The 27,573-nt window shown below is 40.3% G+C and overlaps 1 protein-coding gene across 1 annotated transcript in view; it reads left to right on the top strand.

Annotated features, from left to right (window-relative positions):
- The first annotated feature begins 16,412 nt into the window (after positions 1 to 16,412).
- Positions 16,413 to 27,573, top strand: part of LOC108571520 (myosin-IB) — a 14,546-nt gene continuing 3,385 nt past the window's right edge. Inside the window, exons 1-7 of the mRNA XM_017933584.1 lie at positions 16,413 to 16,671; positions 24,731 to 24,953; positions 25,687 to 25,802; positions 25,885 to 25,955; positions 26,472 to 26,680; positions 27,247 to 27,429; positions 27,505 to 27,573. The exon at positions 27,505 to 27,573 is cut by the window's right edge and continues 132 nt beyond it. Of these exons, the coding sequence (XP_017789073.1) occupies positions 16,658 to 16,671; positions 24,731 to 24,953; positions 25,687 to 25,802; positions 25,885 to 25,955; positions 26,472 to 26,680; positions 27,247 to 27,429; positions 27,505 to 27,573 (885 nt within the window). The 5' untranslated portion in view covers positions 16,413 to 16,657. The remainder of the gene's footprint in view (positions 16,672 to 24,730; positions 24,954 to 25,686; positions 25,803 to 25,884; positions 25,956 to 26,471; positions 26,681 to 27,246; positions 27,430 to 27,504) is intronic.

Raw genomic sequence — 27,573 nt, 5'->3', positions numbered from 1 at the left:
TTGTCGCGAGATTAATGATGGAAAGCCTGCTGCCTCGGAAGTGTACTTTTTGCCTGCCTACCTTCAAGCTCGATTCGAAGAAACCAGGAAATCGAAGAAGTAACGAAACGATAAAAGTCTCTTTTTATTGTTAGGCAAAGGGGCTAGGCTTGTTCTGAAGTGTTTTGTAACGAAGTTAAGTGTAACGAGGGGTGCATCACCTCCGGGGAAGAACCGAAAGTAAAAGATGGCCGGATTTATCGTCGGACGATGCGAATTATCATTGCAAAGTAGGGATACCCGAGAGCTATAGGTTATTCCAGGGCGAAAGTGGCATTTATCGTATTTCGTGCCAACTCGCTTGGCTGACATTAAGCCGAGTGCAGACGATGCTTGCACGCGTGTGCAGCCTTAATACCGGTTTAGCGCGAGGGGTCGCGTCCCGAGTCGCATACTTTTCATAAATAAATAATTATCAGAAAATTTCATCGTGACGTAACGGGGATTCGATTGACCTGCCGCTCTGTTGATCGATTGTCCATTGCATACGAATAAATTCGCGATGTGTGCGTTAACGTTGCGCGTTAATCGAAAGAATGTCAGGGATAAACAAAGTTTGTCAATTTAAATGAAACTTAGATTTTTTTTAATTTTATTATAATTTTTCAGATTTACGAAGTTCGATTTTTCAGTAATTTTCGATGAAAATCAAATTTTTCCGAATTTATCTTTTCGTCGATCTATACATCGAGCGCGGAAGAGTATGTCGATTTAAACGAGACTTATTTCTTTAAATTTGATTATATTACAATTTATATGATTTAGAAAGTTAGACTTTTCAGTAATTTTCGATTAAAATCAAATTCTTTCGTATTTATCTTTTCATCGATGTATACATCGTACGCGGAAGAGAGTAGGCTATAAGTACATTATAACATGAAAGGGCGATGCACATTTTGGCTTCCTAATGTAAAGTTGCAGTTTTCCGGCCGATCACCGCAGCAGCTATCGTTAAGAAAGGGGCTATAGAACCTCGCACCTTTCGCGCCGCACTTGATCTCGTTTAATTGTAATTAGACACCAACTGCACGAGCACGTGTGTCTTAAAATAACGCTCGGTAATTGCGCCAGGCACGCACGTTCATCGTGTGCAACAGTTTCTCGTTTTTTTCTTTATTCCCTGCACTAAAAGATTTTTTTTCATATTTTTCAATCGTAAAATCTCTTCTTACCGATGTATTTTTATAAACCTCACTTTAAATGGCAATTTATCTAATAACGAATTCAGCGAGTTCAACGAATTCGCGGAAGCGTAACAAAGTTGAGTGCACTCAATTATACAGGAAGTGCACTTCAGGTCGTTAGGGAGTAACGTTTTATTCGACGAAAGGAAATGCACGCGCGCGCCTTTCCATTCATCCAGATTACTCCGTGAAACGCTTCCTTTGTGTACCATCGCGACGTTTACGTCTTTTTTCGCGCCGCGAGATATCGATCGGCGATTTAAACGAAGTTCGCACAGCCGGTAATTTAAACCAATTACAAAAACCGCCTAGACCAGCGTTTAACGTCGCAGTGTTCGTAATTCTGCAATTTGCGAAACCATGCAAATCTCCTCCAATAACTTATCTCTTTTTATAGCTGTAATAGAAATTACTCTGCGTAAATAAAACAACGACACGTGTATGAAGGAAAAACTTTATTTCAACGATAACCCTGTTCGACTTGATAAACGTTTCGAAATTTCATCGTTGTCCTCCGTTCAGAGGACCAACGATCATGATCGCCTATATACATAACCTCGAACGCGCGTGACATACAAACAATCCCATAGGCTCCTTCGAGACGTTTCTAATTTCGCCACGCTTTCGAAACAGGCCCAAAAGGTTCATGCACCAGCGCCATCTGGTTTAACGCGGGAACCAAGCATCTTCCAATTTCTGTTGGATTTTGAAATTTTCCTGAACACCTACACTCCCATCCATACACCGGCGTTCAATCGCCAATCGCCGCTTAAACGCGAACGCACACGCTCACGCATCCGCATACACATACAACGAACACGTCCACGCGGAGCACACGGAGGGAACGGGCTGTTTCTCTCTCTCTGTTGCACCTTAGGACGCCTTCCTCTGTTCCTCCACCACCTTCTTCTTTCTACGGCACAGAGAGTTCCTTTAAGCCGGCAGTTTCGTGTGTTACACCGTGGCGTGTGCACATAAGACTGCAGAAGTTTTACGGTGCAAGACGGGCACAAAAGGCACCCTCAGAGATTGCCGGTGACTTCCTTCAGAAGAACGAGTTTTCCAGGTGTCATCCAGGTGTACAAACCGATAGTCGTTGTGCCTTGGTTACAGGATCTCTTTCTCTCTCGCTCGTGATAAACAAAAGTAAAAGTCCCGTGGAATCGCTTGAACCCGCGTCGAACCGCAGTTTCGAAAGAGGACGTCTCTTTGTTCCGACAATAGGCGTTTGCGACCGCGACTGTGTGATGTGACAAGTTTCGTGGGTGAACGCTTTGTGACATTTGTGACAGGCTGATCAGCTGAAACGTAAGTCTCATTTGCATTTTTCTTTTATTCTTTGTTACACTTGAAAGACGGTATGGATTGTCACGTGATTTCGAACAGGTGCAACTTGTATGCGCGGCAGAATAAAATTTGCGTCTTTGTGTTAAAGTTATTAAATAAAACACTGTTGTATTTCATAAAAAGCTTTTTACTTCTACTTTGAATTTTAAATGTAGTCATTGAAAAAATTGAAGTAACGCAAAGATGCAATTGACGTTGCATGGTTATGTTTCGGTTGAAAATGCACACAAAGTGGGAGGGCCGCAAGCTGTGCTTTATGTCATTGACATCTGGAACGTGAGTCACTGAAATGAAATTGCGAAGATCTCGGTGCTTTTATTAGGTGATGCACAGATTGCAAATGCACCACGAGGTGGTCTGCAACATCGTGTCGAGGGCGTTTTTTTCTCTCGTAAATCAACATGCACCGCGTGGTTTTCGTGCATAATATATCTTGCAATTCGTGGTGCTTGCGACATTCTTAAAAGATAATCATGTTGCAGTACCGAGTAATTTTGGTTGCAAACCGCGACTGACATTTTAAAACAACACTTTTCACCTACTCTATATATAGAACATGTTTGAGGTTATTTTTATTCGATAGGTAGAAGTTTGTATATTTATTCTTCGTTCAAGCTTTTCGACACTTACTACGAAGTAGTATAAAAGCTGAACGAGTAATATTGGCGCGTGACTTCTTTATCGTTTTCGAAGCCAGGGCGTTTAAATATTAATATATATTTAGAACTGGATTTGTAGCGGACTATAATTGACCACGTGCAAGTGGAAGTTCGGTAAAAGGGTCAAGCGAATTTATTAAGTCGACGTTCGGAGAACCCGCTGAATCGTTGTCTGGATCGACGTATGGTTAACGGTTTAACTGCTTTGATAAAGATGTCATTGGTCAGCCAAGGTTAGTTTCAAACCGTCTTACTATTGTACGTTAGCGTGCAAGGCAAAAAAACCTACGCAAAAAACTGTAGCTCGCACAGGATTGGCCACGTTTCAAACGCGTCATTTCGATTATCTGTTTGCCCGTTTTAACGGAAATTGCCTTTAAAAGCATTACGGTGATTTACAACCATTTTTTCTATCGGTCGCTTATCTTTCAGCCAAACTGTCATGTTAGCCTTCGGCTAGAATTTGTCGGAAATATTATGAACGCACCTGAACAATATAAATGAAATAATTAAGATCACCGGTAAGATAAAACGTTTCAATTGAAAGGGAAAAGAAGTGACGGTTAGTTCGTGGCGTTGCTCTATCATTCGACAATATCGAATCGGTCGGTATGATCGAGTATCGATACGCTGCAACTTGCTCTTTGCAATCGACGCTGACGTCAAACTATTGTACCCGCTGAGATAATACTTATCCAACATCGTCAAGTCGAATTTCTTCGATGGACGATTAATATCGATATTGGGACCGATCCTTGATGATTCACGACATCAGTGTCTCTCAACTTCGTTCGTATCTCTCATTTTCTTTTCTTTTTTCGATGTTTCTAACCTCTTCGTAAAAATAACACACTTCTACGTCTTTCATTCTCGAGGTAAAAAGTGCAGCGTTGATTATTAATTCGAACGAACGTTTCTCAACGAGAAATTCAGTACTTGACCTACATACAGGGTGTTTCATTTTTTCGCTCTCGCGTATGCAAAATTTATTTCTCAGGTTGTTCTTTAGTTTCGCGGTCGTAAAAGATTTCAGGATATGCCTGCGATTCTGTGAACGTGCCAGTGAACTATCTTTCTCGGAAATACTGAGGGAAGGAAACCAGAGGCGAAAAAAAAGTTCATTGTTCCTCTCTGTTGGTTCATCTTACAACGTGGAACCTGTCTTTCACGTTTTTTTCCAGTTTCGTTTAAGGGAGCACGGGGGAACGGAGATTATAGGTCATTGTTTAGACAAAGATTCTTGACCTTAAATCAGACGCAAGGCTGAGACAGGTATAAGTAGCCAAGAAGGGCAGTCTCTCTTGCCTTTGTTACTTCTTAATCCTCCAACAGTCAAGGTGAAATCCTTGGATCACTGATTGATCTAACTAGGTATGCGACTTCTCGTCATTGTGAGCCTTCAAATGGAATATCTTGAATTACAACTAAATTGACCATTATAGGACTACGGATAGAGCATCGTGGAAATAGACAGGGTAAATCTGGGACAATTGCCCTGCTGTAATAAAATGAACATTAAAAACATTATTAGTATTATTTATTATATCAAAACTAAATTAATATATTTACAATTTTAGGCTGTTTCAAAAGAGCTGGCCAATATTTACAGAAAATTAGGTAAAGAGGAATATTTTAATTTAAAATTTAATCACAATTAAATCTCTACCGTTGGCTCACCCGGATTTACACTAATTCATTTTGACCTCGTCTGGCCATCCTGAGGAAGAATAAATAACCAGAATAAAGAAGTTTCACCTTGTTGATTCGTTCTTTCGAATGTGTGCCTATAGTCTTCTGGTCACAGGTCACCGGAGGCCAGATAAGACAATTAAACGCGATGAGTCACGATAGAGGTTATGTTGCTTTTTTTTTCCATGGGGCAACATACGGCCAGGTCTATTAGTCATGTGTCTGTGGACGTGCCTTTTTCTTTAGAACAACTTGTTCGGTGCTTACAACATGTTCAACAGTCACCATGCAACTGACTGGTCTGCTTTCTTGGTTAGTAATCCGTGAAAAAAAGAAAATACGAAAATTTCAGTTTTGTCTTCAAAGACATCAACGATAAACGAGTAAACAGATAAAATACACATCAATAATACCAACATTTTTTCAGCTACGTAATGCAGTGTACTTTGACGTGGCAAACTTGCTTTTAGGAAATGCGGTATCAGCTCTTGATACCACAAAGCAACAAGGATATCGAATACATTTCCACTTTACGGGTAATCCGACGACCATAATCGTAGAGCGCTGAGAAATCACGATTTTAGTACATTCCAACCGTTCTCTATTCAGCTGACTCAGAAGCCACTCGATATTTTTCCTATTAGTCTCAGGGGACATTTTGCATTTGTAATTTTGTCGCGGATTAGTCACGTTCGTATGATTAACAATCTTTTTCCTGGTCATACCTATTCTTCACTTCCTCGAGCGCATCAATATTCGACGGATGTTTGTACATGTATTAAGATCGATAGAACGTTTTCAGTCGATCACAGTAGGTGGGAAATATAATAAATCTGACGTTTATGGAGGGAAAAGTGACTGTTAGTATCGGCGGTAACGCTCGACAACTTACTTTTCCGACCGGCTGACCACGCTCGGTGATATTTTACGGTTCGCGAATATCCGGCCTCGGGCTGCAAGCTCGAGAGAACCGCTCGCGATAGTGAAGTTACATAACGACGAGGTTCCGTAAAACGATTTTTATGGCGGCTCTGCCACCACGTAACCGGTGGTAACCGAGCGTTTCGTATTTTTCAAACCACTTTTCCCTATCTATCAGCCCTCCTTTTCACCTTTTTTTTCTGTTTTTTCTTCCTCCCAGGTTGACTCGGTGCAACCAGTTCCACGAACCGTCGTCTCGTTCGAAGGTGCGTGTGACGTCAGCGGCGAACAGAAGCGATAGAAATTATACCACCGGATCCGTTCGGTGTTAATCAACTACGCTGATTGATACCTGTACTCCCGGCTAGTTGCGGATAAAATAGGGCATGATTGACGGTGTAGCCTGTCGAATGGTTAACTCTCGTCTATTTTTACACGCGTGATTTGTTGTTCGCTTCGATGGAGAACTGGTTGAAAAAGGAAAAAACCTGATATCCGCGGGGATGTGTGGTGGATTATTAGGGTTTCGACGATGGCTGCGTTTCCGCCGCGGGAACTTTCTAAATTCCCCGTGTAATCCAGTTCTGTTGCACTATGCAAATACCGGACACACTGCCTCGTAAAATACTTTTTTCCAAAACTTCGTTTTTTTATTCCTCCATCGTAGTAAATTACGCAAGCGTTTTCTTCGGCGCGCAAGTATTGTTGCCTCCATGGAGGATAGCGGTAAAGAACAATGGAAACGGAGCTCGCTTGTAAATTGTATAGAAATGGAGCGTGCGTTTCCGGTGGTGATAAAAAATATCGCTGCGAAGTTTCGCGATCGTGTACAACGAATTTATGTTCCGTGCGATTTTTCCCGATAAACGATCGTAATCTTATCTAACGCGAATACTTTTTAAATGCAAGGTGAATGTATGTATGCGAAAGTCATGGCGTCGATGTTTATTTAATTAACGAGCGTTAGAGAGACAGACAGACACGTGTCGCTGATCTCTTATGGAAGTGGCGATTTAATTTACGAACGAACGTCGAGTGAGAGAGAGTAGCCAAGCGTCTGGCAGGGCAGATTTAAAGCGCTGTGTGCACGCGACAAGCCAGAGAGAGGCCAGGCTGCGCGGTGGAGGCGTAATCTTACGTTTCTTCTCCGAATCTTCTCCGAAAAACCGGTTGGCCGGTTCTGATTCAGGCCGACCTTGAGTCAGTCGGCTTCAGGCCTGAAGTTCAGGGCTTTCAAGGTGCTGCTCTCTCTGTCGCGAGCCTTAATAAGCCCCGCGAGGACGCGCACGCCGTGTAGGAGCCGCCGTCGCGACGCGAAGAAAGAGAGAATGAGACACGGTTAGGTGTGCAAGTACGTGTATGACGTACGGGGAGAGACGTGAGAATACCATGTGTAATAATAAACCGAACTCTGGGCTGCGAAGAAGCGACGGCGGTCGACGAAACGGTGGACGAGAAGGAGACAATAAAAAGAAGGGAAAAAGGACGATTCGAGGGGAGGCGGATCCGCCGAAATAAGCGGCGATCTATTTTAGAGTGGAGCGATGCGCCGTAGGAAAAACACTGGCACCCGATCGAAGCTGCTTTTGGAATCGATAACGACCTCTTCGCGACCTCCCGGGAGATTGGTCGTATGGGGAAACGTTTGGGGAAAAGTAGAGACGTTGTCGTTTGATCGATCCTTTTTTAGCGATTCGAATAACTAATTTGAGATTAGAAATCACTACTTGAGTGGTTAATAGGATTCTTAAGGATTTCTAAGGATTATTTTCAGGGATTGAATGATAACAATAATAAATTTTACATAATTTTTTTATTTTTCGCTGTTGAAATATTATAATTGAATTGAATGGTACCGTCGGTGGAAGAAATATAGCGAGGTCGTGAATTAAAGTATTAAGTAGGAGCACTGATTGATGCAGGCTAATGAAAGCTGAAGGATAATTCATTTGACCCTAACCGAAGTTTCGAGTTTCTTCAGGTTTTCGTTGGAAACTTTGTCACCTGACCGATCTTACCAATCTGGACCTCGCGAAATTTCTTCCACCGACTGTACACTTCGCTCTAGAACTCCGTAACTTCATAGGAGTTGTTCAAGTCGAAGGACGATGAGGTAAACTTCGTTCACCACGAGGATATCGAAGGGGAAACCTTGTTGAGTCACTGAAGAGCATTCGAGTCTACGGCATATGTGTGTGTGTGTGTGTAGTTACAGAGAGTTGAATGGCTGCGAGTTTGGGTAGCCAAGAGTGGTTGAGTAGCTGGGAGTTCTGGTTTAATGAGGTTCACATGTTCAAGCCTCTATCGAACGGAGATAAGTTTCACCGTGAAGAGAAACCACTGACTTTCTTCTTTCTTCCTTCTCGAGGAGCTTCTTCGAAACGTTTGGAAAACTTATCGAAGCTGATTATTCGCAACATAATCATACCGTTTACTCATTAGACAACAGGTCTCCTATCTCGAGTACTGTCAGGTGAACGTTAATGCTTCTTAATGGACACCCAGTGTGTATCTTGTAACGCGTACTACTCGTCACGGCAGTTTGTAACTCAAGTCGTTGACTCCTTAGCATTCGACGTGTTAAAAGAGCACAAAATCAGGCTTTGTTACTCATGGCCACACAAACACGCAGGCAAGTAACACGATGCAACGATCGTTGTGCTTAATTATTCTTTATCCCGCTTGCGAAAGTCGTTTAGCATTTCTCACGGAAAAGTTGCAACTCTTCTTTGCGTAGACGTTTAATGTTGTCCATCCGGGGAAAGTTTATTTCGGTTGTAAATTGTCATCGAGCAATGAAACGTTAATGGTGATGTTAGTTAGCCTTGTTCTCATCTGTAGATGCAGTTTTATAGACGGGGATAGAAAATCACCCTGTCAAATAAACCATAAATATCGCGTTAATTCAGCTTTCCACGCGTGATCATTCACGCCTCGGCCCCAGAAGAGGCGCCAAATCATCAATTTGCCCGGGGCACTTGCACGCCGGCCCAGCCCTGATCACTCTGCAAAACCCAGTTATTCATTCCTATAATAAACTGTCATATTCATGCGTCTCCAATGACGTAATGACAATGAAGAACAAGTTTCAGCTGATGCAGTCGTGCAGCGTCGAGGAGAGGGGCTCCATGTTGATTCGCGGCGGGCAAATTATGCGAGCGCCTCCCTAAACTCGATGCTAAGTCTTCCTCTCCGAAGTAGGCGAAATGAAGAATTTTTGCAAAAAAGGGAAGGCTTCAAAGTTTGACTGAAAGACAATTTAATTTGGCTCAGAATTTACTCTAGGTCTGTGGTTCTCACATTTATTTTTTCACCGAACTCTCCTAAGATTTTCCCAAATATCTCACGAACAACCTTCGTTATCCTAATTTTAACGAAGTTTTTACTAAATTCTATCAAAAGACACCTTATCTCGCGGAACCATTTTGGAAAACGCTGTTCCAAGTCCTACCAAGATGTAATCCGCCATTGATTAAACCAAACTACAACAATTTCGTGCTTAATAGGGAAAAAAAAGAAACTTCTAATCGTTCCATCCACGGAATAACAAATCCACTCTACATACAGTGTAATTCACCTAACTTAACGATCCGAACGAACTTACTCAAACTTGGTCAAATCACATAAGTCACCCCGTACGCCCCTAAGGGTGAAAAAAGTGTAATCCAGAATAATTCGTGCGAAAGGGTTCGAGGGCTAATTAAGTCCTCTAATTGGCGATGTTCTCGCGTGCAATTAAGTGCCTCGCGCGACCACGACCCGGCAACTTTTACCGTTTCTGATCCCGCCGATTCCTCCTCGAGCGTGAAAGTCTTAAACGATTTCGTTTCGGCTGGTGTTGCGTGTTGCGGCAAACTTCGTACACTTCTTCGTTCACCTAACAGTAATGCATAAATACACACACACAGAGGGGGGAGGAAAGGAAAAGGAAGAGTCGAGGGAGCGGAAGTGTCGCGCGCGAGCCCACGATGCGGGGACTCGTGCCTTCCTTTTGTCGCGAGATAAGGGGAACACCCGTTCACCATGCGCCGCAGCCATGCTAATGGCCGCGACCGGAAGCTCGTATGGGCACGATCGAAAACGTGCCACGCGCCATCGCGAATGCAAAGTGACATTTGCGTTCGTAGAAGTTGGCTATATTTAAAGAGAGCTCACAGAGCGTTGCCTATAGGTTTCGAAGAAGGTTTATTTTCTTGTGGGTAGTAATGACCTGTTTGGTATGGATCTGGCTTGAGGAGTTCTGAGTCGATGACCTAATTAACGTGTGAGACGATAGGAAGCTGAAATGATCAATTGTAATTTTATTTGGTACCTTTTGCTCGAAGCCTTGGCGATTCTATTTATTTAAATCGCCTAATTCGTCGGCAGCTGGATAAATGGAAGGGAGTGATCTAAGGATAATGGAGATTATGAGATTATTTAAAACATGAAACAGGCACAGAATTAATTTGTACACCTAATGGTATCAAAGTACATACTTAGTGCTTAATTCTTCGTAAATAAAGAAAATTTCATAAATTTTACTTGATGGAGTTAGCGTCTTTGGCTTCTGAATGGTTCGTATAATAGTGTCGTAAATTTTGTCCCTAATAAAAGTGACTTTTCACAGCAGGCTTTTAACACCTTTCATTTGTGTTAGAAGCTGTTCAAAGTGACCACCTTTCGTTTTCACACTCATCAATCAGTGTACACGTAACTTTTATGGGAATTAGGATTTTGTTGTCTTTAGAGTCTCAGACATCTGTGCAGTGTAATAACATTCACATAATTTTCTTTCATCCTCAACAGTTTGCATTCGAAGACCACGCAACAATTAGCTCAAAGATTCTCCAAAGAACGACCGGAGACAATTTCACCCCAATTTTAATTAGGGTGTTTCGAGGTCTTTCGAGAAGAAAATCTACTAAACTCGTTCCACCGACTCGGTCCCTTTTTCAGACAGCGCAAAAGTGGAATGAAAGAACGAGAAGAGGTCACGTAAATTCTTGACCTCGGTCGCTTTATTCTCGAATGGTGGTTACGCAGGGTCGGACGTGGTACCTGCGCAAGAAAGATCGCGCTCACTGATGGGTATAATAAAGAAATTACCCATTTCCGGAAACCGGTTAGCCCTTTGTCGGCTGGTCTGGTTATAGCGAGTAGAAAATACGGGTTTCCGACTGGAGATCGCGTGAAATCATCCACGCGACTATTTTCATTTTCTAGAGTGCTATTCGGCAATAGGGAACACAAGCTCGTAAATGTATCTCTCAGCGACCATCGTTTTACTGCTTCCTCGCCGTTTGACCTTGCAACATGCCCACAATTTTCACTGATACTAAAAGAAACGCCGATAGAAAGTTCGTGTCCTCGAGTGGTTTTAAATTGAAAATTTGTCGAAACGCCTTGTACTTTCGTCTCTTCTATGAACTGTGCAATTTACGTGGAAATTCGAACCTAGAATTTTCGTTCAGCTTGCCTTCGAAGTATTATATCTTCACCCTTTTGACTCTTTTGTCGAGTGTGACTCGACATCAGTTTTATTCACAGGTACGAACGAAGTAATTCTTAAATCGCCAGTTTAAATATGTATTACATTTTGCAATATTTTTGTACTTGGATGAGCAATAGGCACACATCACTCTTAATGCTATTTTCAGTATAATTAGTGAAAAAAATTGTTCAAATTGATTCCTATCATTTCAAAGTGCATTTCAAATAAAATTCTGAAAATAATAGGGACTTATTGAAAAGAAAGTTTAAAAAAAAATTGATGTTCAAAGGGTTAAAGTTCAGATAGCTATTATCGAGGATATGAAAATACGATACAATAATTGCTTGGATTTCTATTTCAAATAAAATTCGTCTTACTGTATTCTGCGTTTGAAGTCAATTTTGTGTGTGTCACACGGTGTTATTTGGACGAAAATCTTCAATTTTCTAGTTTCAGTACTTAGCTCTTTAAAAAGAAAAGAGGAAATGTGTGATGATTTGTGCGAATGAAAAACAGTGTGTGTTTTGTTAATTCGAGTTGGAGAGATTTAAACGGAGGTTCCGTTTCAAGCTAGTCGACGGAAATATAAAATTGAAACGGTGTGCGTGTCTGGTGTATGCATATTTTCGGTGAATGCGTCAGAACGCGTTTAGTCGGCCTCCCATTAAGGCGGCGCGCAATTTTTCACAGTGAATCTGACGAAGGTGAGCAGCCTCGAAGGCCCTTTTTCCTTTGACTCATCCAGGGAGATGACGCGTTTTTCTCCGGTGAACGAACGCGACCCCGTTTCGCGCGATGAATAAACGCGACATTAAACTGCTCGTTTACGCGGCGAGCGGCGAGTTTTACGCGTTTAGAAGCGGCGAGTGATCGAATCGCGTGTCGAACGCGGCTTGGAAGTGCAGCCTCGGGTACGATCGAGGACCTTTCGATTTTAATTCTGAAGCGTGATAACGGAGAGCGGACCGTTGGAGAGGAAAAATTTCGAGGCGAAGGGGACACGATAAGGAATTTTTTTCAGCTCTGAAGTCATCATTTTCTGGATTGAAACTGTTATAATGGAGATTCGAGAGGGAATTTTTCTCAGCTCTATGTTTCACAGCCGAAAATTCTAGATTTATAAAGTTTAGGTTTAAAATAATCGAGGAGGAGACTCGAGAGGGAATTTTTTTCAGCTCTGTGTTTCACAGTTCAAAATTTTTAATTTATAACCTTCAAGCTTAAAATTATTAAAGTGGAGATACGAAAAGAAAGTTTTTCTCATCTCAGTGTTCCACACTTTAAAATTCTAAATTTATAAATTTCAGATATAAATTTTCAAAGTGAAGACTCCAAAGGAATTGTTTCACCTCAACGTCTCACACTTCAAAATTCCAAATTAAAAATTTCAAAATTAACACTATCAAAGTGAAGAGTCGAGAGAGAATTTTTTCACTCTAAATTCCCCACCTTACAGCCCCAAATTACCACTCTTAAAGCAGAAAATGAAATTTTCCTCAGCCCAAGAAATTCCACATCTCCCACTCTACTTTCTTATCCAAAGATTCCATTATTCTCCAGACTTGGTTCGTTTAAAACTTCAAAATTTCCCAACGTCTATGTAAAAAAGGTTGAAGCAACGCGCTAAAGAGAAAGACTGGCAGTTGCACCATGTATTCGGCTACCCGCAGGTGGTATTGCATTATTTCTTTCTTTTTCTTTTTTTATCACTATGCCGGTGTTTACGCAACTGAAACTACAACCGCAGGGGCCTGGTTCGTCTAATCGTCGCAACCGGTAGAAAGTTGATGCAGGTCTCTAACTGTGTATCTACATATACATATACACTACCGGCGAAAAGTTTCGAATCACCTCCCACTTTTCATCGATATTAAATCTGCTGCTAATTTTTTATAGATTTCAAGTTTATCTCAATCAATTGATTGGAATGTTAAAAAATGCTCAAAGTCGCTGACTTTTTTCTCGAAATTTTTGTGTAAACTGCAATGCTCGGTGATTCCAAACTTTTTGCCGGTAGTGTGTATTCGTATTTCGACAACGATTCATTAAATCGTTAAACGAAACCTGACCGGGTGTTTAATCGTTTTGTATCGAATTTAAGAGAGCGAGTAAGGTTGATATTTTTCGTACTGACTAATAGAGAAGGATGTATATAGTGGAAAGTGGTTTCCGTTCCTCGTTCGAGTCTTGAACGAGGAGTATGACGGCATCGTGCATGACTAGACGGAACAATGAAAACCGCCTTCGCAAACGCGATTGTTCGTAACCTCCGAGAACCCATTCGGTACGTATCTGCGGTGATTTCGCATAAGATCAGCCGAGAAATTAGTCATCGAGCGAAAGGTCGCGACCGAGACAGTGACTCAGATCGATTCCCCCTTTCGGTGGAGAAGAAATTCTCGAATCCGACCGTGATCCAACACTTTCACACTCGAATTCGTTTAATAACATTTTTACAAGATTCTGTGGCAGTTGGAGTGATTGTCCGGATGAAAATATCGGCACTTAACTCTTGCATCCTTGGTAATTTGAATGGAAACAGAAGTGGAAATGGGGGAATATTAAATTTTCCAAGGTTTCGTGCAGGAACGTGATGTATTCCAAGTATTTTTGTTCATATTGAATAACCACTTTTTGGAATGTTAAAGAAAATTGAAATCTCTCGTTGAGAAATGCAGGCAAAGTTTCAAAGATTTTGCGATTTTGATACTTTCTACATTAAATATCCACTTTTTAGGATATTAAGGAAAATTGAAATCTCTTGTTGAGAAATGCAGGAAAAGTTTCAATACTTTTTATATAATTTTTGGAATATTTTCGGAACGTTCAAAAAAATTCAGAGCACTCGTCAAGAAACGAAAGGTTTCCAGATTTCGATACTGCCCGCATCACCCCAAAACTTCAAAGCGCTCGTTAAAAATCGCAAGCCAAGTTTCCACGACTTCGCTCCTTTTTCCACCAAACAACCACTTCGTAGAATATTGAAAAAACTTGAAAAATGCAGGAAGATAAGCCGGGAACAATAAACCGTTCCAGCAAATACTCCCATTAGATAGCGCTATCAATCTCCACCTCCACATTTCTCCACACACACACAAACACCACACTGTTCTCCATAAATAAAATTCCATCCGCCACACAAAAAATACCTCAAGCAAAAAAGAAACCAGTGTATCTTTTTTCACCTCCTTCTGTTTTCGATCGACGATCTTCCAAACGCGTAGCAGATCCAACACAGAAGAGACGAGAGAGGGAAAAAATTGTCGCCATAAATCACAGGAAGACAGCCCTCGAAAATAGGGTATCGCGTTAATCAAACGGAGACGTCGAACGGTGATTTTAACGACTCTGCCCCGTGTCTCGGTGTATTTATATCGGTTCGTTTCACGAGCCTTGGCGTGACTTCGCTTTTTCCAACCGTCCCAACTCTCCGCAGCTTTTGCTGGAAATCCTGCACGCTGGCCGCACAGTTTGACGATTTTCGATCGTAAAGCTCGCGCGTTTCAAGCGGCCTACTATGTTTCCAACCCGTAAATCTCGGGATTCCGGGACGTTCACGGCCGGTTTTCTCAAGGCGTTCGCGGAATAAATACCCGGAGACTTAGCGCCGTTTGCTACATGCGCCGGGGAATAAAAATAATTAGGAGTAAACCGGTATTTCGGATCTGTCGATCGATGAAAACGTTGGAAAATTCGCTTCAAGTCCTTTGTTTCTGGTTGTTTCGCGGATCTTCGCCGTGTAAAAATTGTCTCCTCTTGAGGAAAGTTTGGTGTTGGTAGTGATTTTTGCCTGGCTTCGAAGATTTCTACCTGTAGAGATAATTGTGGAAGTGTTACCGATCTTGAATAATTTGGATACGAAGATTTATACACTTAACCCCTTCGCTGCGGCAAATTTTGCTAAAATTTTGCTTTTTGGTCGTTCCATTTTAAAATCTGTTTCGTCGAATTAGCTTGGAAGTGTGCAGAGGATAAGATTAATGCGAAAGTGCGCCAAAAGGCCCCAACAACACAATGCTAGCAAATTTTCAAAGCGCCAATAGCAGTGAAAGGGTTAAAGTTGAAAAGAATTGAAGAATTAAAGAGTGTCGGTTACTTCAGTCATTACCAGTAATTCTGACGGCTGAAATAATTCTGTAACAAAGGTTCCTGGAATTATTATTAATCTTGAATAACGTGGACCTAAGAATAGATACACTTAAAACGAGAAAAGAATGGATTTTTTGAACAGAAGAATAATTACTTCAGTCATTCTTAGTGCAGTGCACAAAAAATTCTCAGTCTCCTTAGTTCAACAGTTCATCGTATTCAATTAAAATACAGTGCAAACAAAATCACGGTACTAAATTAAAAAAAAAAAATTGTCAATATGTAAATGAAAAATTTTTGCAATCTGAGTTGGCCAACTTTTGTCACCCACTCTATTACCATTCAAATCTTCCTCTATCATTCCCATTCTACCTCGACCCGGTCGTCCATTCGAATTCCCAAGAAAAAATCGTCGCAGAAAAAGAAATAGACGTTTCTCTAACAAAAGGAGGATAAGAACTTCGTGAAAAGGTTTCAGTGGCGATGCAGATTAGCCAATTTCCGCGGCAACGAAGGAAAAATTGGCGAGCTCTGGTGCATGTGCACGCAGACGTTCCATCGTTAGAAGTGGAAGCGACAGCCTTATGACTTCCGATTCGCGGAAATTGTCCCGAGATTTATAGAGTTATTGTGAGAGAGAGCTCGATTCAAGTCGTTGACCCAGCAAAAAAGGATTGATTAGACTCTCTGTCCCTCCGTTGAGCATCTCTTAAACGTTTCTGCGCCGCTCTTTATCAGTCTGTGCGAAAAAAAAAAAGAATTACTTTTTTACGCGTCGAATTACTCGTCTTGTATCGTCCAACGAATAACATGTATGTATGTATAATTGATAAAACTTATCTGTGAAGAGTAGCGAAAATGAATTTGTGCGAAGAAAAAATATCTCTCCTTGTTGTCGGTAGAAAAAAAAGAAATATCTGGATTATCTGCGTTATAGAAGTAGCCACTTGTTGAAACTGAAAGTCTCTTTACTCCTTTGAGAAAAAATTTGCATGCTGCTTTTCTGAACGGTCAGTCGATTGACTCCTCCGTATCGATAAGAACGAGGTCACGAAACGCCGTTTACCAGAAGCTCTGTGTTAACATTGCATCTGTGTTTTCTCTCGAGTTGCAGCGTTTGTCCCAGTATTCTTGCGGCGTTCGTCGCGATTGCTCTTAAATAGCCATTATTATTCTTTCATCGTGATCGATTCTTCTCTTTCTTCCATTAATTCTCGAAGATCCTCGGCGACATCCTGCGTAGAAATTCGGGAATCATGAAACCGACAAGGTAACATTTGTGTTAAGAAAACCTTGAATCGTTTTGTGGAAGGATAATGTTCACATTCGAATTAATATCATTTTTTTTTTTTTTTTTTTTTTTTTTATTTTGATATCGTAGTGTTTTAACGCTATTTGTTTGGTAGAGTAAGAGACGGTTTATTGATTATCGTCTAGGAAACTACTTATCGTAATACCAAGTTCCTTTAAACTACCACACATTAGAAAGATTACGGAGGGATAAATAGAGTGATAACGTGGTAGAGTGGAACGATAAAATAATTGTGTCGTTGCAAGTATGTGCTGTCGTTACACGTTACAATTGCACGCGTCGTCTGCGAAAAATTCCGGTAGATTAGATTAGATTATGCGTGTACGAGTTTCTTGGGGACTTTTCGAATTCCTCCTTCGATTAGGACATTCTGTTGATATATCCTTCGTTATGCAACGTGCACTTAGGTGGTTTCTTCGTGTCGTTCTGTCTCATCGTAACTATGCTTTCTAAATTTCTATAGCTCCTCTAAGTTCTCCTTAACTGGCCGATAAAAACTTGGATTAACTTTCTCAAAATTTGTGAAATCGAAGTTTTTATTCTCGAAGTTTCAAATTTCCTTAGATTCAAAACTGTTTCGGTAAAATTTCTGTTAAAATTGTTTAAACTCGCACGAGAGACGAGAGAAATGTAATTTTCAAAAGAAGGCCACTGTAGGGACTTCAATTCTTTTTCTTTTCTCAATTCAAAATCAAATTTCTTATTCTAGCTCTTAAAAAACTTATATTTCCCAAGACTCAGAACTGTACCCACGTAATTTTCAAAATCGTCCATTTAAACTCTGACGAGTGACGAAAGAAATATAATTTTCAAAAGAAGGGCGGAGTGAAGAGTAAGGTTTTCAAACCATAGAACTGTACTCTCGTAATTTTCAAGATCGTCCATTTAAACTCTCACGAGTGACGAGAGGAAATCGTCGAAATCTAAGAAAAGAAGTATAATATGGAAAAGAAGGGCAGAGTGAGGACTTCAGTTCTTTTTCTTTTCTTAATTCACACCCAAATATCTTACTTTAGCACCTGCAGAAATATAAGATTTTTCAAACCTTAGAACTGTACTCTCGTAATTTTCAAGATCGTCCATTTAAACTCTCACGAGTGACGAGAGGAAATCGTCGAAATCTAAGAAAAGAAGTATAATTTGGAAAAGAAGGGCAGAGCGAGGACTGTAATCCTTTTTTTCCCAATTCAAAATTTTCCAAGACTCAGAACTGTACTCCCACAATTCACTCAGGTTCGTCCATTTAAACTCCCGCGAGTGCCCAAAGAAGAATCGTCCGGCACAAAAGCAGAAGCCTAATTTTCGCAAGCAAAATCTTACGAATGATCTAATCGAGTGGTCACCGTTCCTCTTTTTCTCCACCTTAATTAAACCTCACCTGGATTTGTTGGCGTATCAATGGCGGATGAAGGAACGACTGCGAGGAGAGTAGGAGAACGTTGCGTATAGCCGGTGATAAACCGAAGCTGGACACTGTTAAGTCGTTGTTGAGTAGCGGCCGTAGGTGAATCGATCCTCCCCGGTGTGTGTCTCGATCCTCCTGATCGAACGTGTCAATCAGTGTGCAAATTGTACGAACGTTAAAACGAAATAGCAGAATCAGTAGTGGACACGACTGCTCGTTGCCGCCTGGTGATCTCGCTCGATCCTCGACGATCGTCTCTGACGTTTCTCCACTTAGAAACGATTAAACGAAGCGCCGATCTCTCTCGATCACACTAAAAACAGAACAAAAAATCCAGAAGTATTCCGAGGAAAAAAAAACCGTCCAAGTCTCTTCTCTCCGAAAAGTCGTGTAATAAAATTTCAGCAAAATTTGCTCACGTTCGATAACACGTAACGCGTGTTCTCCAATTAACAATTCGTGACTCGATAAGGCGGAGAGTGCGACGTGTCAGAAAAATCGAGGCCAACTTTTTCGACGGTCTTCAGAAATGGTCTTCCCGACGAGAGCAAAAGACTCCGGGGGAAAAACAGATCTCGCGGCGTGTCTAGCTCGCGAAACAGAAAACAAAACGTCTGTTCTGTAAAATTTGTGATTGTTTACGGGAACTCTTGTTTCGCAACGATACAGCGGGGAAATATTGCGAAGGGGAAAAAATTCACCAGCCGTTTTCGTGCGCGAGTATCTTCTTTTCTGATCGAGCCTCACGATGTCTCGATAACGATTAATCTTGCGGTGATAAGAAAGCGCCTCTCGCGATACGCTTTTTGTTAAACAACACGTGAACGTCCCCGTAAAATCAGCGCTACTTTTCTCTCCTTCTGTTTTCCACGCGAAACAAATCCACCGTGGAGTTTGGAAACTTCTAATTCGAATTAATTTCACACTCTATACGGCGTTTCGTTTATCTTTTTTTCAAGGTCACCGTATATTTTTCCATGTTTTTCAAAAATTTTCTATTCTACTTTTTCGTTGACTCGAATTCTGAGATGCACGAAAGAATCGACAACCTCGAGAGGAAAAGTGACCTTGAACGAAAATTTTTGCACTTTTTCGGTTGGACAATTAGATCAACGATTTGTATGCACTTTCTCAACGTTCTCCAACTGAGCACTGCTTCTTTTTTTTTAAAACACACACTCTCTCTGTCGAAACGATCTTGTATTCGCTGAAGCGTCCAGAACGGCAATGACCGCGATTTATAGCTCGCGTTTATGGAATGGCAACGAGTTAGTTGATTAATCGGTGCAGTTTTCGAGCAGGTCACGTTTTTATAACAGACCTTGAGCGATCTTCCATCGAGTTGCATCCTCTCGCGTGATTTCCTTTACGAAATTTTTCACGGTGACAAATTTTCGAGGAACGAATTTTCGATCGTGACGAAGAGAGAGACGCTGACAGAGGAGACGGATAGGTAGGTGAGCGTTACGAAAGAATTGGCGGGAATTCGAAGCAATTAGTATCTCCTTTAGCGTCGCGATTTAATTGGCCTCGAAGGGATTAATTGGGCCACAAATCGAAGCAGTGCTTGCATAACGTCCCGTTATGCCGAGCGGGATACACCTCTGCCTGCCTGCCTCTGTTCTCCACGCTTCGAAGAGAATCTAAATCGAGACGATATAAAAGTCTCACGCCGGATTCCAAGCGATACTTCTACGCTGTCGCGTCTTTATCGACGATTATGCAACGGGGTTGCATTGCGTTTTCGATGCCGAGAGGGAAATTGTTCTTTTGTATTTCTCGTAATTTACGGGATTAGCGTGGAATTGAGGTTTCCATGTGGAGAATGCTCGAGCTTGTTTGGTAATCGGAGCGGTGGGAATTAAACGAGAACGGGAATATAATAAAATTAATTTCTGTCATTTTTATAATTTCGAGATTCGTGTAGAATTGAATTTTTAAAGTGGAGAACGTTCAGTTTACTCCGTAGTTATTGAAGCGATAGAAATCGAATGGAAACGGTTGATGTGATAAAATCAATTTTTATATTTTTCATAATTTCGAAATCAGTGTGGAATTGAATTTTAGATAATGGAGATTAGAGCGCTAGAAATGAAACGAGAAAAATCGATCGCGGAAATGTAACAAAATTCATTTCTATAATTTCCATCGTTCTGAGATTGGTGTAGAATTGAATGTTCCAAGTGGAGGACGCTGAGTTTATTTCATAGTTGAAACGCTAGAAATGAAATGAAAACGATCGATCGCGAAGACGTGATAAAATGAATTTTGATGTTTTACGTGATTCAGTTTGAAGATCGGTATAGAGTTGAATTAGCGAAGTGGAGAACGTTGGGTTTATTCCATCGTTGGAGCGCCGAGAATCAAATGAAAACGATCGATCGCGAGCTATTATCGAGCGAAATCGAGATCGGCTTTCCACGTAGGCCACGCACATATCTTATCTCGCGATCTAACGCTAGATTTCACAGGGAAGCAGAACGAGCATCAGTTGCGAGGACACCAGCACCGGTTTCCGTGCTCGCGCGATAACGATAACCGCGCGATTACTTAATTAATCAGCTAATTTGTTCTTCTGGCCTGTTACGCAGAGTGCAACCATGGGGTGAGTTCCAAGAAGATCCTCTGTTATCCTTAAAAACACACGCTGTCATTTAGAACTATGAAAGTTTTCAATTCTTCGTGATCTATTTTATTGGAGAATCGATGATATTAAGTTGATAGTGACATAAGTAAAAAAATGTGAAGCGTTGATAGTGGCAGGTTAAAAAGTTTTAAGTGATAACTGGAAAAATTTCAATTTTTATAGTTTCGATAATGGAAAACTCGGAAAGTTTCAATTTCCACCTTTCTTATTTTCTTGGCAGTGGCGAAACTCGAGTAACGACATAACTTAAAAAGTTTCAAGCGTTAGGTCAGCTTCTATTTTTTTCCTTTCTCGATAGTGACATAACTCGAAAGCTATGAATTTTTATTTTTCTTATATTCTTGACAGTGGCGAAACTCACAAAATTTCAATTCTCGTTCAATTTATTTTCCTGACAGTGACAGAACTCGAAAACTATGAATTTTTATCTTTCTTATTTTCCAACAGTGGCGAAACTCTCGAAATTTCAATTTTTCTTTTTCCAACAAACAGACTCCACGAGTACAGTACTTCCATCACGAAAATTGGCACATTTCTAATTTCCCTAATTTCACATAAGAAATGAGAAAATTCCAAATCAAACTTTGAAATTCTTCCTTCTCCCGTAAAATTCATTTATCCACTTCCACCTCTGTCAGTGTTAAACAACGCTGTCCGTAGCAGAGATTCGACACCGAAGACGCGATAAAGAGTGTTTATAGAATAGTGCGGTGTTGGTAGATCGATGTATGAATTGTTATAGTGAATACAAGAAAGGTAGTAGAGGGGTGGAAGACACCCTTCTTTGCACAATACCAAGCGGCAGTTAGTTTGATGTAACCCTGAGGTTCTCAAGGGTGGGGCTGAATAGCGTTCCTTCGTACCTGATCGAATATTTCCAGACGTCTACCTGAAACTTTCTGCAACCTACCGTTTTAGTCCGTTGCTCGAAGTTCTCCTTGTGAAGTGTAATAAGAAAACGTCGAGATCGTTCGAAGTAGTATCCCGAGTGTGTTATTCAGTTGAACCAGTTTTATCGATATATCGGTGTGAATTGCACGTGGGTAGTTCTCTTCTTTATCTCGTTAAGAAAATTGTCGCACGAATTGGAAAATTCGTTTATTTTTCTCTATCGTTTCGATGGGTAGTATTAGCAATTTCGGTCGCTGCTTAACATTTGCCATCGACATAGATTTGAACGGTAATTGAAGTAGTGAAATTACATTATCTCCAACGCAACAACTCTTTATCGATCTCCTACCGTCTATCAACACTAACTTCAGTATCTAATCAGCAACTTTATCTTCTACAATTCAACTAATGACTATCTTCGCTAGGTGAATTCGTGAATACGAAAACCTTTGAGAAAGATGACGTACGTTTTACTTGGTAAAGAAGATACACATGTTTCGTTGATAAGTTCGACGAAGAATGCGACATCGATGCAATTTCTTTGATTTCGAAAGAGTCTGTGGAAGGAAGAAATTTTTTTTTAATCTTACTACTTGCCATTGTTCATACGTTTCTTTCTTCCTATAATTTTGGACTCCGCAAAATTACGGAAAGTGCATATTAGGTGGAAGAAAAGTGAGTTTTGGGGCACAATAGGAGAAACGACTTTTAGAATTTTTCTTTTCGTGATCATAGACACATTTCCTTCTGTTTCACTTCTTAGAATCCACAAAAAATTACCAAAAGTGCAAATTGAGTGGAGAAAAGGTGATTTTTGGGGCAGAAAAGAGCAAAAGATTTTTAAGATCTTCCTTTTCACGATCGTAGACACATTTCCTTCTGTTTCACTTCTTAGACTCCACAGAAAATTACGAGAAATGCAGATTGAGTGAAAGAAAAGCGATTTTTGGGGCACAAGGGGGCACAAGATTTATCTTTTCGTAATCGTAGCCACACTTCCTTCATTTTAACTTTTTAACAACTTCCTTCATTTTAACTTTTTAGACTCCACAGAAAATTACGAAAAATGCAAATTGAGTGAAAAAAAAAGCGATTTTTGGGGCACAAGGGGGCACAAGATTTATCTTTTCGTAATCGTAAACACATTTCCTTCTGTTTCACTTCTTAGACTCCACAGAAAATTACGAGAAATGCAGATTGAGTGAAAGAAAAGCGATTTTTGGGGCACAAGGGGGCACAAGATTTATCTTTTCGTAATCGTAGACACATTTCCTTCTGTTTCACTTCTTAGACTCCACAGAAAATTACGAGAAATGCAGATTGAGTGAAAGAAAAGCGATTTTTGGGGCACAAGGGGGCACAAGATTTATCTTTTCGTAATCGTAGACACATTTCCTTCTGTTTCACTTCTTAGACTCCACAGAAAATAACGAAAAATGCAAATTGAATGAAAGAAAAGCGATTTTTGGGGCACAAGGGGGCAAAAGATTTTTAGGATCTATCTATTCACGATCATCCACACATTTCTTTCTGTCCAACTTTTCAAATAAAAAAGAACTCCACAAAAGGAGCAAATTAACTAAAGAAAAAGTGATTTTCTGGGCAGAAAAGGGGAAAAGGGGCGTTCTTCCCTGTTTACCGATTTTTCTGCACCGCGTATCCGTGTCGATGGTCGAATGCGACCGCACGCGGAAAATCGACACCGATCGCGTGAAGCGCCGTCGAAGTTCAGGGTGTTGATTTCGTTTCCGGCGGTCGAACAATACTCGTAGTCCGCACTTTCTCGCGTTCAGTATCGTGTAACGTCCACGAGAACACGGTGCACGTCTCTTGGTCGCGGCCACTTTTACGAATCTCCGTCTTTGCTTAATTATAACTCGTAAAAACACGGTGGAATTACTCTACCGTGTACTTACAGAAAACCAGAAGCATCGTTTAATCTTTTAAGTTCGTAAAAGAAATCGTGTAACACTTAACAGATAAAAGAGACACTTCGGAGACTTTGAGAAAATGATGGAAACTTGTGATAATAGATGACTTTTGTTGTTAGAGTGCCTCGTAACCTCTTTCTATTTTTTCAATTAATTTATTCCTTGAATTCTCCACTTGGTATCTTGGTTAAATAATCGAATCTTTGTTTTATCTTCAAATTTTTTATTGTTGCTTCGAATGTACAGGGTGTAAAATAATCGTGTCACGGTTCACACAGATGATTCTACATTTTTTAGTATTTTGAGAATTTCTGGTCTTTTGGTGAATGGAGCACAAGATGGTGACGAAAAATTTGATCTTGAATCTCAAGGTTGAGGTCGTATTTAGAACTTTTTTTTAATAAATCTCTCTTTGTTTCCAAGTGTAGGATCATTTGTGTGAATCTCTTAATTAACTAAAATACGCCACTAGAAAGGCAAACTTATATCACACTCTCGTGAGAAAAATTGTCAATTTCCACTTTATTCCTTGGAGAATATACTCTAATACATAGATTTACCATTAAAAGAAATGCCACAAATGGAAAATTGTCAATTTCCATTTCATTCCTTGGAGAATCTCCTCTAAAATATAAATTTACCATAAAAGAAAATGTCACAAATGAAAAATTGTCAATTCCCATTTCACTCCTTCGAGAATATACTCTAATACATAGATTTACCACTAAAAGAAATGTCACAAATGGAAAATTGTCAATTTCCATTTCACTCTTTGGAGAATCTCCTCTAAAATATAAATTTACCATAAAAAAAAAATACCAATTAAGTAATTTTCCGAACAAAAACTTTCCCTCAGAAATGTCACAAATCCCGAACTATAATACTTGAAGTGACTAAATTTCAGTCGACGTACATACGTCCCCTGAAAAATTTCAAATTTTCCACCTGTGACAATTTTCTCGCCTTAGTGTGATACAGTACCTATCGTTCGAATATTCTCGAATCCAACTATCATTCGGTACTACAATCAGAAAAAAACTATATACAATATTTCGGTGGTACCGCGTCGAGGTGCATTATCATTGCAAATGGATCGTTCGTGTAACGCTCGATTCTACTGATTCCATCGTGAACCACTTGCAGCGAGACGGGCTCGGGATCCACCACTGGAGGTGGTGTGCGCGGTCGCCGCAGGGCACCGGAAGCACCCAACAGGACTGACCACGAGTTACGCAGGAACATGGAACGTGGTCTGCACGAGCGTGACCGCGTCGGTGTCCAGGATTTCGTCCTCCTCGAGGACTTCCAGAGCGAGGACGCGTTCATCGATAATCTGCGAAAACGTTTCAACGAGGACCTGATCTACGTGAGTCTGCAGTCGACCGGAAGTCATGCGACTCTTCGAGTCATCTGCCTCCGTTCACTTCCGCTGTTAACGAGCTAACTGTATTTACCAACTTTGGAGAGGATCTTTGGAGAAAATTAATAATTAAATTTAGACAAAATTTTATTAATTCTGATTAGACTTCTAAATTGATTTATTCAAATTCGAAAGCGATAATTGGCAGAGTGTATTTACAAACTCTAGAAAGGATCTTTAGAGAAGATTATTAATTAAATATGTACAAAACCTGATTTATCAGGAAGCACTTTGAGATTAGACTTTTAAATTGATTTATTCAAATTCAGTACGATAAGAAGTTACATACTAAGATTTGTCGAATCCCTCTGATAAGTCTTTTGGACTTTCAGTTAGATTGTAAGCAGCGAACCTCTCGTTATCTCTAGATACATTTAGGATAAAGATTACTGTTTTACAATTTGTAAGGTAAATGTTCTTTCGTTACGAGAGAAAGAATTACGTTTCCATCTAGGTCACGAAGTAAAAGGTTGGCTGCTTCATAGAGAGAGAGAGACGTACTCTCTTGGCAAAGTTTACTAATTTAATTATCCATACACTTCAGGCACGTGTCCCGGAATGCCTCGATAATTCTATTAACAAATCGGCCAACCTGTTTCTTACGTACCAACAGCTTTATTTCTTGCTCTTATACTCGAACCCAGTGTTCAAGCATTTTTTCCCTCCGCTTATCTTGCAGACGTACATTGGTCAAGTGCTCGTATCGGTGAATCCCTACAAGAAACTACCGATCTACAACCCGGAAACCATCCACTACTACCATGGAAGAAACTTCTTCGAGGCTCCGCCGCATATGTAAGAAGTCTGATAATAAAAACCGCATATTTATGGTATAAGATGTTGAACGACCGCTAATTCAGATTTTATTCCATTTCAGTTTCGCATTGGCCGACACTGCTTATCACTCTTTGGTGAAGGAGAATCTGGATCAATGTATTCTCATCTCTGGTAGGAAGACAGTTGAAGCAAGTTGAGGTCGTTCCGAGATTCGCGTCTTGTCGACTTAACCCTTTCGTTACTATTGGCGTTTTGATCATATCCTCGCATTATACTGTTCTTGGAGCCTTTTGGCGTATTTCTACCTTGATTTTATCCTTTACATGCTTCCATCTTAATTTAATAGAGCGAATTTGAAAACTAAGCGGTGAAAATAACAAATTTCGCAGCCGTTGTTGAAAATTGCATAATTATACGTTGAAATCTGTAATAGCGAAAGGGTTAAATTGCAAATTTTGTAATCTGTTCGTCTGACTTCGATTGTTTCCGAAACTTTCGTAAAATCTCGCTTTAATTGCGCAACAGAAATTTGTGAAAAATGAGAAAAAGAGTGTAGCGATTGTAAAAAAAGAGAAACAGATGGAATTAAATCAGGTTTTCTGGATGCGTTAAGATAATTCTATTTCTGTAGTAACTCGACGAACGATGCTAGAGGCAGATTTAACATTACCGGAACTGCTTGTGTAGGCGAATCCGGTTCAGGAAAGACCGAGGCTTCGAAGAAGGTGCTAGAGTTTATCGCTGCGGCCACCGGGCACAAGAAGCAAGTGGTGGAAGTAAATGATAAATTGATCGGTAGCAATCCGGTGCTCGAAGCTTTCGGGAACGCGAAAACTAATCGCAATGATAACTCGTCCCGTTTCGGCAAGTACATGGATATCCAATTTAATTTCCAGGTACAAATGAAAGAACCTCGTATTGTCTTTATTTACCATCTGTCGTTAATTAATTCACTGTAACAGAGTGCTTCAAAAGAATGTTAACGCTGTACACGTTTTTTGTTTTCTTTGCAAAAGAAGATTCTAAGAATATTGTGAACAATTGGAGACTCTTTGAATATAAAATATTGTGTTATCAGTAGACTGTGGTCTTTAATGCAAATTTATATTTTCGAGAATGTAGTGAAAAAAGGAGAACTTAGATAGAAAATTATTTCACCTACCAGGTATTATAAAAAAACACTACAATTTAGATATTTCCTTCATGTTATCTGCGTTCTGTGCAATTTTGTACCTTTGAATTTCCTGTAAATGCGTAAAATCAGCAGTCTATGTATCAGCTGTTCCATTTCTCTAAAACAGTTACTTTTTGAAGCAGCCTGTATTACACAGGATGTTCACTTCACTCTAATTTCATGCTGAATGAAATATTAATAACGTGAACATCTTGTATCGCGTTGAATATAATATTATGCATGTATATAAAAAGCTGCGTAGATTAATAAGACTTAATTCACTTTCAGGGAGATCCAATCGGTGGGAACATCTTGAATTACCTACTCGAGAAGTCGCGAGTAGTGCATCAATTTTCGGGTGAGCGTAATTTCCACATATTCTATCAGTTGCTGGCTGGAGCAAGTGAAGACACTTTGCGGAAATTGTACCTTAAGAAGAATTTAGATACGTATTACTATCTGAGCAACGGGGTAAGGTTTGCTAAATTTGAATTTTTTTTTTGTTTAATTTTTCTTTTTCCACCAACGTTTCGATTTATATTCTAGACGAAAGGCACCGTGGATAGTATCGACGATAGCACCCAATACATGGAGGTGATAAAGGCGATGAAAACC

Source organism: Habropoda laboriosa, unplaced genomic scaffold (assembly GCF_001263275.1).
Source record: "Habropoda laboriosa isolate 0110345459 unplaced genomic scaffold, ASM126327v1 scaffold15, whole genome shotgun sequence".
NCBI lineage: Eukaryota > Metazoa > Arthropoda > Insecta > Hymenoptera > Apidae > Habropoda > Habropoda laboriosa.
This window is presented reverse-complemented; position numbering and strand designations above follow the sequence as displayed.